The sequence below is a fragment of the Brachyistius frenatus genome, unplaced genomic scaffold (assembly GCF_029030835.1).
Source record: "Brachyistius frenatus isolate BFR_SWC_R1_liver_20210118 unplaced genomic scaffold, ASM2903083v1 Contig_31, whole genome shotgun sequence".
Taxonomy (NCBI): domain Eukaryota; kingdom Metazoa; phylum Chordata; class Actinopteri; family Embiotocidae; genus Brachyistius; species Brachyistius frenatus.
The window spans coordinates 1,856,694-1,873,528 of NW_027210630.1; the positions used below are offsets into that span (position 1 = coordinate 1,856,694).

Consider the following 16,835-nt stretch of genomic DNA (forward strand, 5'->3'; position numbering starts at 1 on the left):
CCTTGACTTGCCCTGTAATTCAGGTAAAACTGAATATCAACAACTGTAGCCCCAAATAAATTAAGTAATAACAAGAAAATTCACCATTGTGACATCAGATTTATCAGATTTGATGGCCGGTCAACTGTGACCTTTGGAATTAAACAAGGGAGAGGGAGAGGTGGTCACTCCTCTCTGCCCGTAACTTCCAGGAATTTTGTATAAAATTAGGTCATACAAGGACTGATTCTCTATTTGTTGGATTTTAGCTATTCAGATTTCTTACATACTGTAAGAAACTTTTTCGCACACTGCTTATCATTCATGAGGATGTACAGAGATTCATACAGGTTGGCTTCCCTTTGTTTGTCATGAGATCATAAAACTTAAAATCGTTAATGTCAGTCTAAATTGTGAAATTGAACATTGTGAGCCCCTTTGGAAAAAAAAATCTAATTAATTTGATATAACCATTTGGGCCTGGACTGTGTGCCTCAGACTCTGGTTTTTGATAATTTACTTTCTTTTATTATTTTTCCAGCTAAATCATTGTTACAATTGCGAGCCAGACTACAGAATTACCATCAGTGGGGACTGCATTGAACTCTGACATATTCTGCGCAGTTGTTCAAACTTCGGGCCCCATGAGCTCCATCGAATCAATAGAATTTGTACTGTAGCACCAAGTCACGCCTGTCACAGGAGGCTCTTATTGGCTCATGCAGACCCCTGCCCCTAAGCATGAGGGCTGCTGTTACAGTCAATGGAATAAGTAAATGTTTGACAATCACCAACGTAAACACAGGTCTTTTGAAAAACTGGATTAATTTTATCTTGCATGCCATGCATTAACAGAAACAGTGTAATGGTCCTGCATAATATACTTTAGTCCTAAATACTGACAGCCAGAGGTTTTATCATGTGGTCATCTTTGATGCTGTAGCTTTTTGTGTTCGTCTCGAGCAGTATCCATCATTTGTCAGTCATTTTCGATCTAAAAGTTTCCTCCGGAACAAAGGACATCATTGTTCATATGATCAGTGTGGGACTCCCAAAGATGAGGAGACTGAACTGCCCCTTTAACTAGGTTTGTGTTTTTCTGTTTTAGAAATTCTCCCATCTTATACAAGTTCAAGCAATATGAAGCAAATTATGAATCAATTATTGATTAGTTTATTATTTTGAAATTTCCTTCCTAAGAGTGTTTTATTTACATCTGTTCTGCTTCCTGCTTGGTCAAAGGAAGTAACTGACATTGTTTCCTGGGGAGAATTGTCATGGAAATATCCAAGACAAGGACTGGATGAATTAATAAACAAGGTGACACAATCAAAACTGACAACTTCGATTTAGATTTTATTATACTATTTCATAACTTCACATCCCTGTTACATTAGTCCTTGTAAATTCTGGTTATAAAATTGTAAGATTACTCCATCACTTCCCTACTGAAGCATAAATTGGACAGAGCACAGTTGGGTCATCTTTCTTATGCACTATGTATGCACATGACGCCTGGTCAAACACTGACACACAGTCGCTGGGGAACTGCCCTGGGATGAAATACCTGCAATCACACAGTAACACACAGCAGAATTATTCAAATTAAAGAAGCATGATTTTTATTTCCATTTGAACACTGCACTGTTGCAACCTTTGTACTTACGCAGAACAGCATCTAGTGCAAGTGCAATCCATACAATTACTGTTCCTCCATGAAGAGCCTACAGGATGCCATGTCTGATCCACATCATCCTGACAGTGGGTCATGTCTACGGTGAAAGAAAAAAGGTAAATATTTTCAGCACAGTCACAATGTGGCATCATGTGTGATTTTAATCATATTCTAATGTAGAAAATCTGTGTTTAATTCTTTTTCACCAAATTTGATGGGCCGACTGAAGCATTGAGCATTTGACAATGACAGCAGAGCACACAGGAGCAAAGCCAGGGTCAAATATTTCTTCCCAGGAAAAAAGGGAACAAACATTGTAGTTTTAATATTTAGTCACAGCATATCAAGTCAAATGTGTATCCCAGCATGCATTTGGCAAAAAGCAGGGAAACACCCCTGAATAGTGTCAAAACTAGTTATTTGTATCACCTTTATTCATCAATAAACACACACATTAAAAAAAATGCTACTCATTTCTGAGAAATACACAATTTTGCCCCATGAAGACCTTCATAACATCCCTACAAACAACTACAAACAGAATTTCTTAACTTAAAGACATAAAAACTTACCATTGTGGCACTCAGACCTGTCATTTTTAGGGTAAGAGGGTACTATTGTGTTGTCAGCGTATCTATGAAGAACAATTTCTTTTAAACAGTGTGTGTCCAGGGACCTTTGGAATCAAACATGGGCGGAGACTAGAGGAGTGGTCATCTTGCTGGAAGAGGACAACACACAGAACATACAATATTTATTTTAGTTTGGATTGTTTGCTTTTAAGATTTGATGAAATATAATGAAATCATCAATCATATTTAATAGTACTTCTTGGAGTAATAATGTCTTTTGTTGGCAGACTAAAATGAGAAAACAGATTCCATCCTAAGTGTCAAGTGAACTGTTTCCATACTTTGGATTAAAGGTAGTTCAGTGTTGGCTCTACTAAACTGCAATTTGTGCCTTACATTGCTCTAACATGTACGCCTTTAAACAAAACAACAACAACAACAAAAAAAACACTTTCAAACCAACCCTACCAACAAAGGAACTATTCAAAGTAAACATAGATAAATAAATGTGGTATTCAAACGCATTAGATAGATATTAATGTAACTGACGTGGAGTATTTTTGTGGGATGAGCTGCTGCTGCTGTTGTTGTTGTTGTTGTTGTTGTTGTTGTCATTAATGATCCAGACTCTGCTGTAATCCAGTCCATAGTTTTCGTCACTCACTGACGCGCCACAAACGGGGTTGCCAGGTTGGTTGAAACGCAGCCCCGACTGTCCTGTTTATTTTTTTTTGAGCCAGAAAAGGGGGGTTGTATAGTCCAACATGGCAACAAATCACACAACAGAAGGAAAAGAGGCTTGTCCGCGCTCGTTATTTATGTTTTATGTAACCTCTAGAACCGACGAAAAATAGGCCTTTCTTTGGTTTTTCTCGCCTCGGAAGAAGAGCTGAGGTCAAAAATGGAGTAATCAGACGAAAAGGTGAGCGGCAGCTTTGACGCCATTCCGTTCGCTTTTAGCTCGCTACGCTAATGTTAGCATGCTAGGCCAGCCCACTACCTTTCGTCGCTTTTTTTTTTTTTTTTTAATTTATTTTGCATGCATTAAGCCGTGTTAATATGAATAATAAAGACCGAACTTCAGAGGGTAATCATATTTAATCGACGTGTTAATGTGTGGTCTAAAGTCACCATACCGCCGAAAGTAGCTTGAGTGGGTGTTTGTAGCAGCAAGCTAAGAAAATCCATTACATGGCAGCAGCTCATGGGTGGTGCTCACTTTGAGTACAAAGCACCTGCGTGTTTGAACGACAGTCCACATGAAGGCTGCTCACTTTTCCTCATCGATTAATGCAGGCAAGCAAGCCAGTAAAAAAAACAACAACAACAACAACAAAAAAAACACAAGCAACTAATCTGACAACACGTGCGTGTTGGAAAACGCAACCAAATACAGAAACGCTGCAGTTAGCAGCTGATATCTGCATCACTCAGTAATAATGTTCAAGACACATAAACTCGACATTTTAGCTCATTTACCAACATCACTCCTTCTCAAGAGCCACAGAGGACATTATACATGTTTTTTTTTTTTTTTTTTTAGTGGCTGTGTATTAAAGGTTATGATGAGTAAACTGATCAAGTGTAAGATATGAAGTTCCTTGGTAAACAGACGCATTTATATATATATATATATATATATATATATACATACACATATATATACATACATATATATATATATATATATATATAATATTGGATAAATAAAATCCACATGTGTAGTCTGCATTCTCTAGTCATGTTTTTTTTTTTTTTTTTTAATGAACAGAACTTCAAAAAATATTCCTAATGATAGTGAAAGTGGAAGAGGTTAATGATAAACCTGCTCATTTATCATCGAGTTTCATATTTTTTTGTGACAAAACCAAAGTCTTCAGTGAGGTCATAAGTAATTAAAGCAGTTTGTAAATTGCCATTGTTTGGAATGACTATTCTCATTTTAGGGTCTTGCTGGCTAAATCACTAAATGTTTAAATAAACATGAAATCTAAACTTTTTAGCTCGTTCACTTGCGTCGCTGTCGGATAGTCCACTTCAGTAACTTCATGAGTCACCATGGGAAGAAATATGTTGTATATTTTCTGTTATCCCTAGGTTTCTGGAGGGCGTAGGTGCTGTGGCAGTGTGGGGTTTGGAGGGCCGTTATTTGACAAAAAAACTTTGCATTTTCACATCATTCTGGACTTTTGCATTGTAAAATGCACTGTCGGTCATAAAGACACTAATCACCAAATACTGGGAAAACAAAGCTTTTACTGAAGTAGCTTGGGTGCTGCACCTAAGTGTTATAATGGTAGGAAAAACCCTGTTTTAGTGTCTCCTGGAAATATTTCTGATCAACATCATCTGATCAACATTTGTCAGTCTTGACAAAGCTCCTCAACAGCCACAGAAGACATTATACATTTGTTTTCAGTTTTGCTGGCTGTGTAGTAACTGCTGTGATGAGTGAACTGATCTTCAAGGATTTAAGTTCTTGGTGAAAATCAAACATGCATTTGTTTTTTGCTTGGTATATGCTACCCTTTTATTTCCTTCCAGTTTCCGCTGAATCCACACACGTTGTTGAGGCCTTCGCGGGGCCCTTTGGGGCCCAGGAAGAGGATGCATCGTGGTGGGGATAAGGACTTCCAGATATCAGCAAGAAAGATGGGCACATCCCTGCTTTTCCAGCTGTCAGCTCATGAAAGAGAGCTGGATTTGGTGTTTCTGGACCACAGCTATGCCAAACCATGGAATGCCCACCCAGATGCCAGCAGCGCTCGGCCCACAAGGACGTTGTTTGTTACCCCACGTCGCCAGCTTGAAGCTTCGTCGTGAGTCGAAAAATTCCTCATCACAATCTGTAACTGAAGTCGATATCATACTACTGTTTGGGATTGACCTCAGCCTACCACTCTTTCTTAACTTCTTCCTTGCAGTAATTTGATAGTCTCTTCTTTGTCTGCAGTGACTCTGATTCTTTAATAGACGTGGAAACGGTCACACCGACACCTGTTCCTCTATATGATAACTACAAAGCTCTCAGTGTGATGAAGGAGTGCGAGCGACATGTCCTGTTTGCTCGCACAGTTGCTGAGAGCCCCCCACCACCTGATGACTGGGAGGAACATATAAACAAGTAATCAGACACCTGAACGATCCACCATTTATCATCTACTGTTATATTTTACATTTTCACTCATCTAGGATGTAAATAATGAGATGCAGTGTGTTGTTTTGACTTTACTGTTATTCTGTTGTAGGACTGGGTGGTCAGTGGCTCAGAACAAATTGTTCAACAAAGTCCTGAAAGCTCTACAAGCTGAAAGACTGGCCCGTCTGTCGAATGAAAGTGTAAGTTTTGCTCATTTGATCAAATTTAGTTCTCAAGAGACTTTGTGTTAGTTCTAACTGGAGACAGTTCAACATTTCCTGCTCTCCCAAATCACCAGTTGGTGTAGTCTTCATTTTTGATACCTGTATTTATGTTATGATGAGCAGAACTCGGATAAAATGCCAAATATAAGTGAAATCTGATGTTGATTTATTAATAAACCCACATCATTTGAAATGCACATGCCCAATTATTTGAGTTTCATGTATTTCAAGCTAATCCAACGTGTCACCCAGTGAAGTCATTTTTAATTAGAGAAGCTTGTAAATCCTCATTGTTGTTCCATCTTATTTCCTCTAGGCCTCCAATGAGCCAATTTTGCGCAGGATAGCTGTGGACAAGTGTGCCAGGAAGGTGCGGCATGCACTGGCCAGTGTGAACTGGGATACCAAACTGACACAGTGGCTGCACACCACCATGATTGAATCCTTAAGCCTCCCCATGCTCGCTGCTTACCTGGATGTGCTGCAGACTCTTAAAAGCAAGGTATGACGTCTGTAACTAAATGAAGAGGAAGAACTGTTGTATATATTCTGTCAGATATGTGCAAGCTCTGGGATTCTTCATTCATTATTACCTCCCTCCCCCTCTGTGTGTCTGGCAAGTTGCCCTCGCTGATCGACAGGATGTTGCTGTCATCGGCAAAGACTGGAGCGCCGAGTGCAGAGGCTCTGTCGCTGCTTCTGAAACGGCCTTGGGACCCAGCTGTCGGAGTTCTGTCTCAAAACAAACCGGTAAAACTGAACCATCCACCCGTAGTTTTTAATAGGAAACATATTCATACACTTTTTTTGTATTCAGCTCTTCATGGTCCGTAAACACTAGGTCCCTGTCTGTTTTCGTAAATGTTTCAGAGCAAGCTTCCCGGATCCCCACTCATCCTTATCGCACCATCAAGCCCGACCAACCCCGCCCTGTCTACATCGCGACGAATACGATTCTGGCAGTCGCAGCTCTCCTGTTTGGGAAAGGTCTGGAAAGTCTCTCTCAAGTATATCCCCATGTGTTCATAAGAATATGTTTTTGTCCCTCAGATAAGCCCCTATAATGTCTGTGTTTTTATATCAGGTCATCCCAGTTCACACTCATGTGAACAGCGGAGCCAATATTGGTATCACCCAGTGTCTGGAGCACATGTTGGGGACGGTCAGGGCCAAAGTCATGGAGGTAGGATATTCTGTTTTTATATGTTACATTTGTTACTGTAGTTGCAGTGTGATTGTGTTGTGGTCTATTGAACTCATGCAGTTGAATGTAGGTGACTTGTGTTTAATTGGAAATGGCGTTTACTGCATGCAAGCTGGCCAAATAAATAATATTTTTTTATATGTGATAACTTGCTTTTATCAGGTTGATTGTCTTGTTTCTTCATTTCAATCGATCATGTCTGTGAAGATTAATGCTGGACTGTCGGATTTCGTGTGCAGTTATTTATTGTGTGTTGAAAATGTAACCACCAGGTTCACAGTCACTTCCCTCACAAACCCATTATCCTGGTCGGTTGGAACGCTGGTGCTCTCATCGCTTGTCACGTAAGACTTCTTCTAACGTATCATAAATATCTACGGTGCAGTTTTCACCCATGAAAAACTGCAATAAATTGTCACAGGTGTCATTAGTTAATTTAATACTGTTTAATTTCAGGTATCCCTCATGGAATATCTGACTGCTGTGGTGTGTCTTGGCTTCCCCCTGCTGACTGTCAACGGGCCGAGAGGGGTAAAATCGATATGCGTTTTCCTCGTTGTTGACATTTTGATTTTTTGTTTGTTTAATTTAAGTGTATTTTACAATTTTGCTTTCACTCAGTAGTTGTGGCAACTGTTGCTGATTTGCAGGATGTGGATGACCCGCTGCTGGACATGAAGACCCCGGTGTTGTTCGTGGTCGGCCAGAATGCTCTGCAGTGTAGCACCGAAGGCATGGAGGAGTTCAGAGAGAAGCTGAGGGCAGACAACAGCATGGTGGTGGTGGGAGGAGCTGACGACAACCTCAGGTCAGTCACAACCTCGATGAACAGGAAATTATATGATATGTTGTGTAATTTGTAGCTGTGTCGAAGAGTTTTGCTTTTATTCAGTCGTAACACTAAATCCCTTCACAGAATCAATTCAACAAAGATGAAATCAGAAGGACTGACGCAGACCATGGTGGACCGCTGCATTCAGGTTGGTCCTTGTGGCTGCAAATATTCTTTTTACAGTTTCTCTGTGGGGTTTCTCATCTGCTGTAGGACATTTTGAAAACCTAATCACCTCCGTTGTTGTTGTTTTTTCTTTTACCATCACTGGTCTTCAGGATGAGATCGCTGACTTCTTGTCAGGTGTCCTTACCCGAGCTGAGGGTCACGGTCATGGCTCAGGGGAGATGAGAGACATGGACACAGAGAAGAAGAAAAGGCCTCGACGAGAGCTTCCCTTTGACATGGAGAGGGGACGACCTTCCTCCCCTGCACTCAGAGTTCCCATCTCACCGTCAGGTTCAGAGGTTAGAAATCTCTTTTATTTTTAGGCTTTAGATGAACCACCATGGCTGCATCTGATTATTCATTTACTGAAAGAGTATTTTTACTCACAAAAATAAAATGAAATACAGTTTCAACACATCTAAAGGATGTATATCCACCTGAACAGGCTGTGTCACGTTCTGGCTGCATCCCAGAAGACGATCTACATAAAACAAATCTGTACCTAGTTTATTTTTGATGGATGCCGCATCAAGCTACACAGAGCAGATCAGCTGGGCAGGATGTCGAGACACAAGAACGGCATTGTGCATCCGGTCAGTTTTCAACGTAATACACCCAGTGCAGACTCCCAATCGTATATTATATCACTACATCCATTTCTACCCCCACTCTGTAGTGCTTCAAGTTGGAGAAAAAGTGTGTTCTCCTCCTGCTAACAGGCGCTGTGTGTGAAATATAGATAAAAAATAATTACTGGGATGAATGTTTATTTTAACAACTAAAGCACAGTCAACTGCATTTAGTCTGTAAGCTACAGCACAATGATGTAGGAAATAATAATAAACACAAAACAGACCAAAAAATAAATCTTATAACACTGTTATCCGCCAGGAGCATAAAAATGCTGCTGGTGTTCATTAAAATTATTACAAAAATATGCTGTACTCAGGAAAAACGCTTTGGTGGAACGGGCCTTAGGTAGTTGCAACGGTGGCAGTGTCGGCCAGTTTTGGCGCATCCTGGCTGGTTAAAATGAACTGGAGATCTACGCCAAGAAGGATAGAACAACTGCAAATGATTCTCCATGGAGGGTGCCCAGACCCATAAATTCACAGTGAAATTGGGTTCTGGTTCGCACCAGGCTACAAAAATGAAGGGAAAATGATGGAATCAGCAGGCCAACAAAATCGGCCAGTTAAAACACTTTTCCTCTGAAACGCCCCCAGTGGGAAATGAAGCTGTGCAGGAGACGTAACAAAAAGCATTGGCGAGGCGACATCATAGACCCGTGCCCACCTGAACCCACGGCTAATGATTACCTAATTTGTTCTGTTTCCCCAGAAATTGAAAAGGCTACTTCTCCAGGCCCCAAAAAATGATGGAAATGAGAGACGTTTTGATGTTATGGGAGTGATGTTTTCAATAAAAAAGTAACTGGCAAATTCTTACATTTTCACATTTTGGCCGCATGCAAAAAAATGCCCAATATCCCAAAAAATGTATTCTACTACAGGTCAGAGCCTTCTTTGGTGACAAGTTTTTTCATTGAAGATTTTCACTTAAAAGATTAACTTCTGGAGTTTCTGGAGAAGAAATTCTGATAAACTTGGCTTGGCTTTGATACCAATCACTGAAACAGTTTGAGGTGCTGCGAAGTTATTTGCGTAAGAAAGCGAGAACCCAATTTTTTTTCTCTCTTTTCATATGTCTTTGTTTATGTGTGTTTTGTTCACTACGCAACGCTGCAAATCCAGTTTTAAGAAACTGTTGGGGATTTTTGCAACCATGCTCAAATCAAAGCATCATGTCTCAAGACTATACAGAGTTCCACTGTCTACATATGCTGGAGCTGAATCATTACTCATCGGGTGTTCCTCTTCACTGTGTCCTCAGGATCTGTCTAGTGTCTACAGCAGTCCCACGTCAAGTCCCAAACCCAAGACATCAGGTCTGTCTCCAGCGCAGAAGTCCAGTCTGATCACCGCCACACAGCTCCTCAAGACACACATGCAGCGCTCTGGCGCAGTGCTCACTCACAAACAGGCTCAAGGTTAGTTCACCACCCCGCTCACCTCCTGATTCTTTGATAACGCTCTGTGAGCCTTCACATAAGCGACACGTGGACAGTGATCCTCAGTACTTGTGCATAACCAGCTCTCGCACTCGCCCCACTTGTTTATTTAAACTTCTTACAATGACTCATTCACCTCAACTTGAACTGAATTTAACTAAAAGCTGTTGAAGCTGATAAGACTGTGTGGTATGTGAGATGTGAAAGTGACTACAAATCATTTTTTTAAGTGATAGTGTCGTCACAACATATAATGGGACGAGATGGAACGTGACTGAAAACTCTCCTCTAATCTTCTTGTCTTTTCTCTTCCTACAACTTTCCTTTCTGGCTTTTTTTTTTTTTCCAATTCATTACAGCTCAGTTTGCTGCATTTATGAAACAAAACATGCTTGTGAGGAAAAATCTTCCTCCTGGCACCCCTCCTTGTATTTTTGGTAAGTGTCTATCCCTCTTCCTTCTTTTCTGTCCTCTTTCCTTTTCACTCTCCTTTCTTTGTTTCCACTGCTTCATTTTATATGAACATTAAACTACTGAACTGCAGTAAAACACCCACTATCACGCTTTGAATCCCCCCCCCCCCAACATATTTTATTAGTGGAAATACACAGTATGACATACAAGTCGCTTTGAATTTAACACTTGTTGAACCCAAAATAATACATTTTATATTGTAAAGTACTTTCCTGGGCATGGTTACATTTCAGACAATAGAAAGTTTGGTGAAAATTCAAGATTTAATAGTAGTGCTAGGGTTGCATAAGGATAAAACACCACAGGTTCGAGTCACATCAACTTTCTCCTGGATACACGTGTTCACTTTTGCTTGTCTGTGTGGTGCAGTGCCAGTGACCAGTGATCAGATAGAGGGCCTGGACAGAGATGAACTGCGGCCCCATGGCAAGAGGAGACAAACACTAAGTCCCACACCAAGCAAAGCCTCCAAGAGAGCAAAGATCAAGGTCACCATTGTTTCCCAAAGCGAGTCAGCAGGGGGCGCCATCAGCCCTGCTGTGCATGAAGGTACAAAACTGGTATCCTTATTTAATTACTTGCCTAGGAGACGACCTGAGTATCAGTTTGATATCAGGACGGCAACATACCAGAAATTTGGTAGTTTTTGGTAGTACTAAAACCCCAAAAATCCCAAAATACTAGATAAGATATTTGAATTAAAAAAAAAGAAGACAAAGGATGGATTTCAGCATAATCTGCTGCACACACATCGTGTTGACACATACAGTGTTATAGTTTGACAGACTGAATGGTTATGACGGTAGCCTGCTAACATTATGAAGAGCATCCAGCATCTCACCTTGAACTGTGTACAGATCCAGATGTGTGTATGAGGTGCTTACATACGTTTTGGTGTCACCTCTATTTGTTTTTAGAACGCTCTCTGACTTTTGGTTATCTGCAACGTGTTCCTGATCTTCAAACCCCGTAACGCTAAATGTTTCTGCACCTGTAATGGCAGCGGCCATTCTCCAGGTTGTTGTTATTGTTCAGTATTTTCAGTACTTACAGGATATACAATACTTTCTGTACAATTGGAAAATTAAGTAAAGTCACATTTTCAGAATTTTGGCTTTGGCTTGTTATCGTAGTACCGGGTTCTCGTGGCACCTACTATGTACACATTGGGGCGACTATGTTTGTTGTTTAGATATATTTGAGCTGGTTCCTCCTTTCGTTTGAAATGCTCTGTGACCCCTGTTGAATTCTGGCTTTTGATTGACGCAAAATATCTCCACACACAAGTTTTTTTCCCCCCCACAAGTCACTGCTGTCGCCATTCCACATGTTGTTGTTATTATCAAGTATCTCCTGTAACTACGGTATCTATGAAACCCTTGACATTCTCTGTACCTATAAAAAAACAATACTGGTCTTTGTTTTTTTGTCATTTCTGCTGGGGTTCAGCCTTTCTCCAGAGCTGATCGTTCAAAGTATTTTTCTCCCCAAAGCCAAATAACTGACTCTCCTAACTTTCTTCTCTTTCCATGCAGTGGGTGTCTCTGGGAAGCCCTTAACAGTGACGATGGGACAGACTGTGGCCGGCGCCAAGGAGCTCTCTGGACTTCTTGCAGGCCAGCGGTAAGCCAGCCGGCCCTGCTACACACAAGCACATTAAGAATAGAGTGCTTTACAACCCTAACCATGCCTACACCCACATCCACTCCCACCCTATTAGACAAAAGTGAGTCTGGTGCAGAGGGATTGATGAGTGGTGTACTCGGAGGTTGGGAGCTGAGTGATGGCCAAACAGCAATTGCTGGGGTAGCTCCTGAGTAGAATGGTGGTTATGTGTGTCACTGCAGGTCTGGTAGTCTCTCAGAGGTGTCTGGTGCCCTGTCCCCAGGCTCCAGCTCATTCAGCAGCGTGCAGCCTTGCATGGTGTCAGGGTCCTCCACACCAGTCCAGGTGCAAGCTCCAGCTACTGCCCAAGGTATCTCTGTCTTGTCCTGCCTTGCACGCCTGTTTGCACTCTCAGCTGTGCAGCTAATCTCTGTGCAGTAGCCTCAACACACGGCTTCATAGAGTGACATTCAAGTTTTGGACACTGGATGAGAACAGTGTGAGTGAGGACAACATATTTTAGCAAACAACATCATGAATCACCTCTTGCACCATTGCTGTCTGTCACAGACCCAAACCTTACCCTTTGGACATGATTGTCGTGTGTGTGTGTGTGTGTGTGTGTGTGTGTGTGTGTGTGTGTGTGTGTGTGTGTGTGTGTGTGTGTGTGTGTGTGTGTGTGTGTGTGTGTGTGTGTGTGTGTGTGTGTGTGTTTGTCCGTCCGCCCGTCTAGTTCAGGCTTGTGGGGGAGAAGATTGTAAAAGTAGGAGTTCTGTGCTGATATTTCTGTTCCACTGATTCCACCCAAACTTCAGCTTCACTGATTCATTGTCTTTGTGTTTGTGTGCAGCACCTTCCGCCAGCAGTCTGCTACAAGGCCTCAGTTTCAGTCTTCAGGAGATCGTCACCAAAGCTCCTAACTTGCCCTCTACAGCAGCCAACACAGGCAGCACCCAGGTACCCGTGATGACATCCTTACTTTACATAAAAGTCCAAAGTACCAGAATTAAACTTTTGCTTGTTTGATGTCCAATCACAATGACATATTTATACTATATGTATTTTCTCAGTATGAAAAAAAAAAATTCACATTGATTTGTTGCTCTAACCTTTTAAGAAGGCACGATTTGTAGTTTGTTGGCCAAACCATGAAACACTACCAGTCTAAGCCTGTAAACGGTGCGCACGAAGTCTGAACAAGCTGCAACAGCAGAGATAGATTTAGTTGCACTTCTGGAAGCCTGATGGTTACGGCACATACCACGTAACTGCAGCATCTACGTTCTATCACATGCACATCAATGCACTAAAACAATAATCTTCACTGTAAGTAGAATCATTATAAATAACTTTCTTTTCTTTTTTTAAACAGCATCGGTCAGGCTCTAATAGAAACATACAACGTAGTGACAGAAAAAAAACAGTTTAAACAGACGAGGGCATTTGTTGCCTTTTATTTTGACAAGTGTTTAATTTAGGTCTGCTAATAGAATTTATTGCTGCTTACATCTCTAAATTCAAACTGTGTTACACAAGTTGACTGATGGGAGTAAAAGATGAAAAACTCCTCCTCAGTCTTCTTTGGTGCACGTGAATGAGGAAACCTTCAACTATTTGCCCTCTTCTCCTCCACCTTCAGGCGGTTTGTGGCAAGCCCCAGGGCCCGGTCCTGAGCTCCGTCGCCACCAGCAGCAGCACTCTGCTCCGGGCTGTACCTATGGTCACCGCAGGAGGAGTGGCAAAAAACACCGCCATCCACCAGCTGCTCACCAACGGCGGGCTGGCCAAACTTGCCAGCAGCTTGCCCGGCTTGGCGCACATCACCAATCAGGCCGCCGGTATGTCTCGAACTGCCAAAACACGACGGCCTCGTTGAATGCCCAGGGTTCATTCATCCTTTGTTTTGGAAACGGTAGTTCAGGACGCCTGTAGGCCAGGGAGGATTGTCGCACTAGAGGAACCTAGAGGACAGCTCTGTGGACACGTGTGGAGATAGTTTGCCTGGAAGAACCTGACTGTTGTGAGGTTTGCAGAGTCAGATGTGCAGCTATATACAGCATCGGAGGGCAGATCAGTGCCATCCAACATGTTCTGTTTTCATGTTCACAAAGAGCCATATAGGACATGTGAAGTCAAAATTTTGAGTTTCCATCTTATGTTGGACACAAAGTTTATGTACAAGTGAATGCAAATGTAAGTTTTAGCTGTGTGAAACCATTTAATACCGAAGAAGTGTAAAATTAAGTTAAAATCAATGTTGGGAAGATTGACCAAATTTAACAGGATACCTGAAAGTTCAATCCAGACTGCTTTCATGTCAGATTTGTTCATTATAGCTGTCATTACATGTCTGTTTATTTTGTTTGCCTCTTCATGTAGTAACATTTTGTAAACCCTTCCATTAAATCACCTGCTTATGTCCATAAATATGACTGCTGACCTTGGAGTTGTGTTGAAAAGCAATAACATTGCCACATGGCATTACCCAAGCTCTGTTCTTGTTGTTACAATAAAGACTGGAATCAAAATCATGTTTTCATTGTTTCTGTTGTTTGTTTGTTTTTATAGTGTGAATCTGTTGGATTTCCCTCCTCTTTTGCCTTCCTGAACCTCCAGATTTTCTTTTACCTCTCATACTCATCATACAGCACCCTGCTTTAATTTGTATTTGCTAGAAGAAACAACAACCCATAAAGATCATGCAACGTAAAATGCTGAAGTCCACTGTGGTGTATTTTGAGGACCCGACTGTCTAGCTTGTTATTGCTGAGCATTTGTATTTGTGTTTTGTCAGGAGGGCAGAAAGCCCCCACCTCTATAACGGTGACCCTGCGAGGAGCACAGCCGAATAGAGTGGGATCTCTCAGCCAAGCTGGCGAGGTTGTGGCGCCTGCTCGTACCCATGAGCCTGAGGTACGTCTCATTTCAGCATCTAGTAGGCACATTTTACTTGGAGAATTTAAATTTTCTTACTGGTGTTCATCTCCGTTATGATGGCTCGTTTTCTTCTACTCGTCTGCCTTTTCTGTTGTAACGCTGCAGACATTGTTGTCCTTACAACCCGTGGAAATGTATCTTATTGGGTACCTTATGAATCTCCTCATTGCCATGGCAACCACAATGCCTTGTAATGTTGACTGTTAAAGTGAAAATGTCCTCTGCAGCTCAGTATTACCTGAATCGAGCTGAATAGGAGGCTGTGTGCAAAAGTGTGCTGCACATGTGAAACTATTCGTCCGATCTGGCAGAAAATTCTGACATTACTACCGACAATTCTGTTTGCACTCTTTAAAATTGTTGTCAAGTCAGTTGTAGAGTCAAATAAGTTCATGTCAAACATTTGTGTGCCCTTTAGAATGGAATATAAATAGGTTTATTGTTAGATTTTCTGGACCGTGAGTTAATTAATTTCACTGTGCCCTTTTACAGCAGTGAAGAGATCGGCTCACGGTTTCCATGCGGTGATACACCTGATGGGAGATGGTGCTGTGCCAGAAGCATTCGGGAGCCACAGCCCGCTGTTGAGACTGTACTCTCCCCGCAGGGATGAACACGCCATGCCACAACGTGCAGAAGACCTTCCTCACATCCTCCAGAGGGCTCTCCTGTCAAGATGGTGGGGAAGAGGCCAGGCGGTCGCTGATGACTGTTGCTTGAGCCGCTACGATGCTCAAGTCTGTGTTGGGTAGCACCGACTCTACTAACACAGTTACGGTGGCCTTCATGCTGCAGCCTGTGCTCCCTTCTTTCACCTTTAACTTTAACGAGCACATCCTGACAGCAAGATATACAACAGGATCACGTGCTGCCCTCTCGGGAGGAATTTATATCATGAGGGCAAACTACCTGGACTGGAAAAGCACTGCAGGCAAAACCTCTAAAAGGACACTGGTGCAAGATTTGCTGCCGACCATAAACCTACATCTCAACAACAACACAAAGCATGGGGATATTGAGCTCTTTCAAGTGTATATTAAGTTTAAATCCGTTTATCATTATCTCTGATATAATATCTCTTGGTTGTCATAGGTCTAAAAAAGTATGATTAAACTAAATGTCAGCGTGTGTGATGTCAACTGGGTATTTCTCCACATGGGTCAAATAACTCAATGTGAATGTGGGTCGTGGCTTTGTTATTATTCCCTATAGTATTTCACATAATTACAGTAAATCGTCATCGTTATTTCTTTTTCTGAGGCAGTTATTTTTTCACCATGACAAACAAATTCATAAAATTACAGGCCTAAAATTTGACAGGAAAAACTAATTTAGACGCTCATTAAATGTCAGTGTTGGCCATAATCGTGTGATTGCCACAGTTTATTGTCAAAGAGGCACCTGTGCAGTGATCAGTGAGTAATCTGCACTATTCACTCAAAGAGCTCGAGTACATGAACATTGCCGAAACCACGATATTTCCACTCTGCACTGTCAGCACCTCACTGTATATAGACTTTTCGTTTGAAATAAACAGATCTGCCTGATGACACTTGCTTTGCTTTGCTAATCTAAATATTTGGCTTTATGCGTCCAACACTTGTAGCATTGAGCAACCCCTGAAACTCCTCTTCTTCAAAATATTATGAAGCAGCTTAATCTCACGCAATAGTTGTTTACAGCAGCAGCATAAATACAGCCCACTCATCGCAGCAGACATTCTGTCTTTTTCTCACAGTAGCAGTCAGATAAGATAAAGATACGAGTATGTCTCTTCCCTCTTATATAATTTTGTATGTATTGGGCTGGATAAAAGCTGGCATTTCCCTCCAATCATCAGCACCAGTGGATATTCAGGCAATTCATCTGAGGTCCTTCCATCCAATCTCCTCAGCAGTTCAGTCTTTATTGTCCTCAGAAATAAAGAGCGATGTGTGTGGAGTCCAGTGGGACTG

The 16,835-nt window shown here is 41.6% G+C and overlaps 1 protein-coding gene across 6 annotated transcripts; it reads left to right on the forward strand.

Annotated features, from left to right (window-relative positions):
• Positions 1 to 2,978: 2,978 nt before the first annotated feature.
• On the forward strand, positions 2,979 to 16,437 carry kansl3 (KAT8 regulatory NSL complex subunit 3). Of its 6 annotated transcripts, none has more exons than XM_069699825.1 (22): positions 2,980 to 3,148; positions 4,771 to 5,045; positions 5,180 to 5,350; positions 5,475 to 5,565; positions 5,906 to 6,091; positions 6,211 to 6,339; positions 6,460 to 6,576; positions 6,674 to 6,772; positions 7,066 to 7,137; positions 7,250 to 7,324; positions 7,444 to 7,601; positions 7,710 to 7,773; positions 7,904 to 8,092; positions 9,687 to 9,843; positions 10,224 to 10,301; positions 10,708 to 10,887; positions 11,874 to 11,961; positions 12,186 to 12,313; positions 12,794 to 12,900; positions 13,583 to 13,781; positions 14,738 to 14,856; positions 15,373 to 16,437. In XM_069699825.1, exons 2-22 carry the CDS (start codon positions 4,834 to 4,836, stop codon positions 15,376 to 15,378), a joined length of 2,625 nt encoding a protein of 874 aa, XP_069555926.1. In that variant the 5' UTR covers positions 2,980 to 3,148; positions 4,771 to 4,833; the 3' UTR covers positions 15,379 to 16,437. The 6 variants fall into 6 exon arrangements, with proteins under 6 accessions (XP_069555929.1, XP_069555928.1, XP_069555930.1 ...); XM_069699826.1 differs by having other exon boundaries at positions 15,376 to 16,437; XM_069699828.1 differs by lacking the exon at positions 10,708 to 10,887 and having other exon boundaries at positions 2,979 to 3,148.
• Positions 16,438 to 16,835: the final 398 nt, after the last annotated feature.

What these genes read in the sequence shown, in the direction of transcription:
- kansl3 (XM_069699825.1), top strand. Translation starts at nt 4,834, where the DNA reads ATGCATCGTGGTGGGGATAAGGACTTCCAGATATCAGCAAGAAAGATG. An exon ending in TGCAGACTCTTAAAAGCAAG is followed by an intron (nt 6,092 to 6,210) that starts GTATGACGTCTG and finishes GTGTCTGGCAAG; the next exon opens with TTGCCCTCGCTGATCGACAG. An exon ending in AGCTCTCCTGTTTGGGAAAG is followed by an intron (nt 6,577 to 6,673) that starts GTCTGGAAAGTC and finishes TTTTTATATCAG; the next exon opens with GTCATCCCAGTTCACACTCA.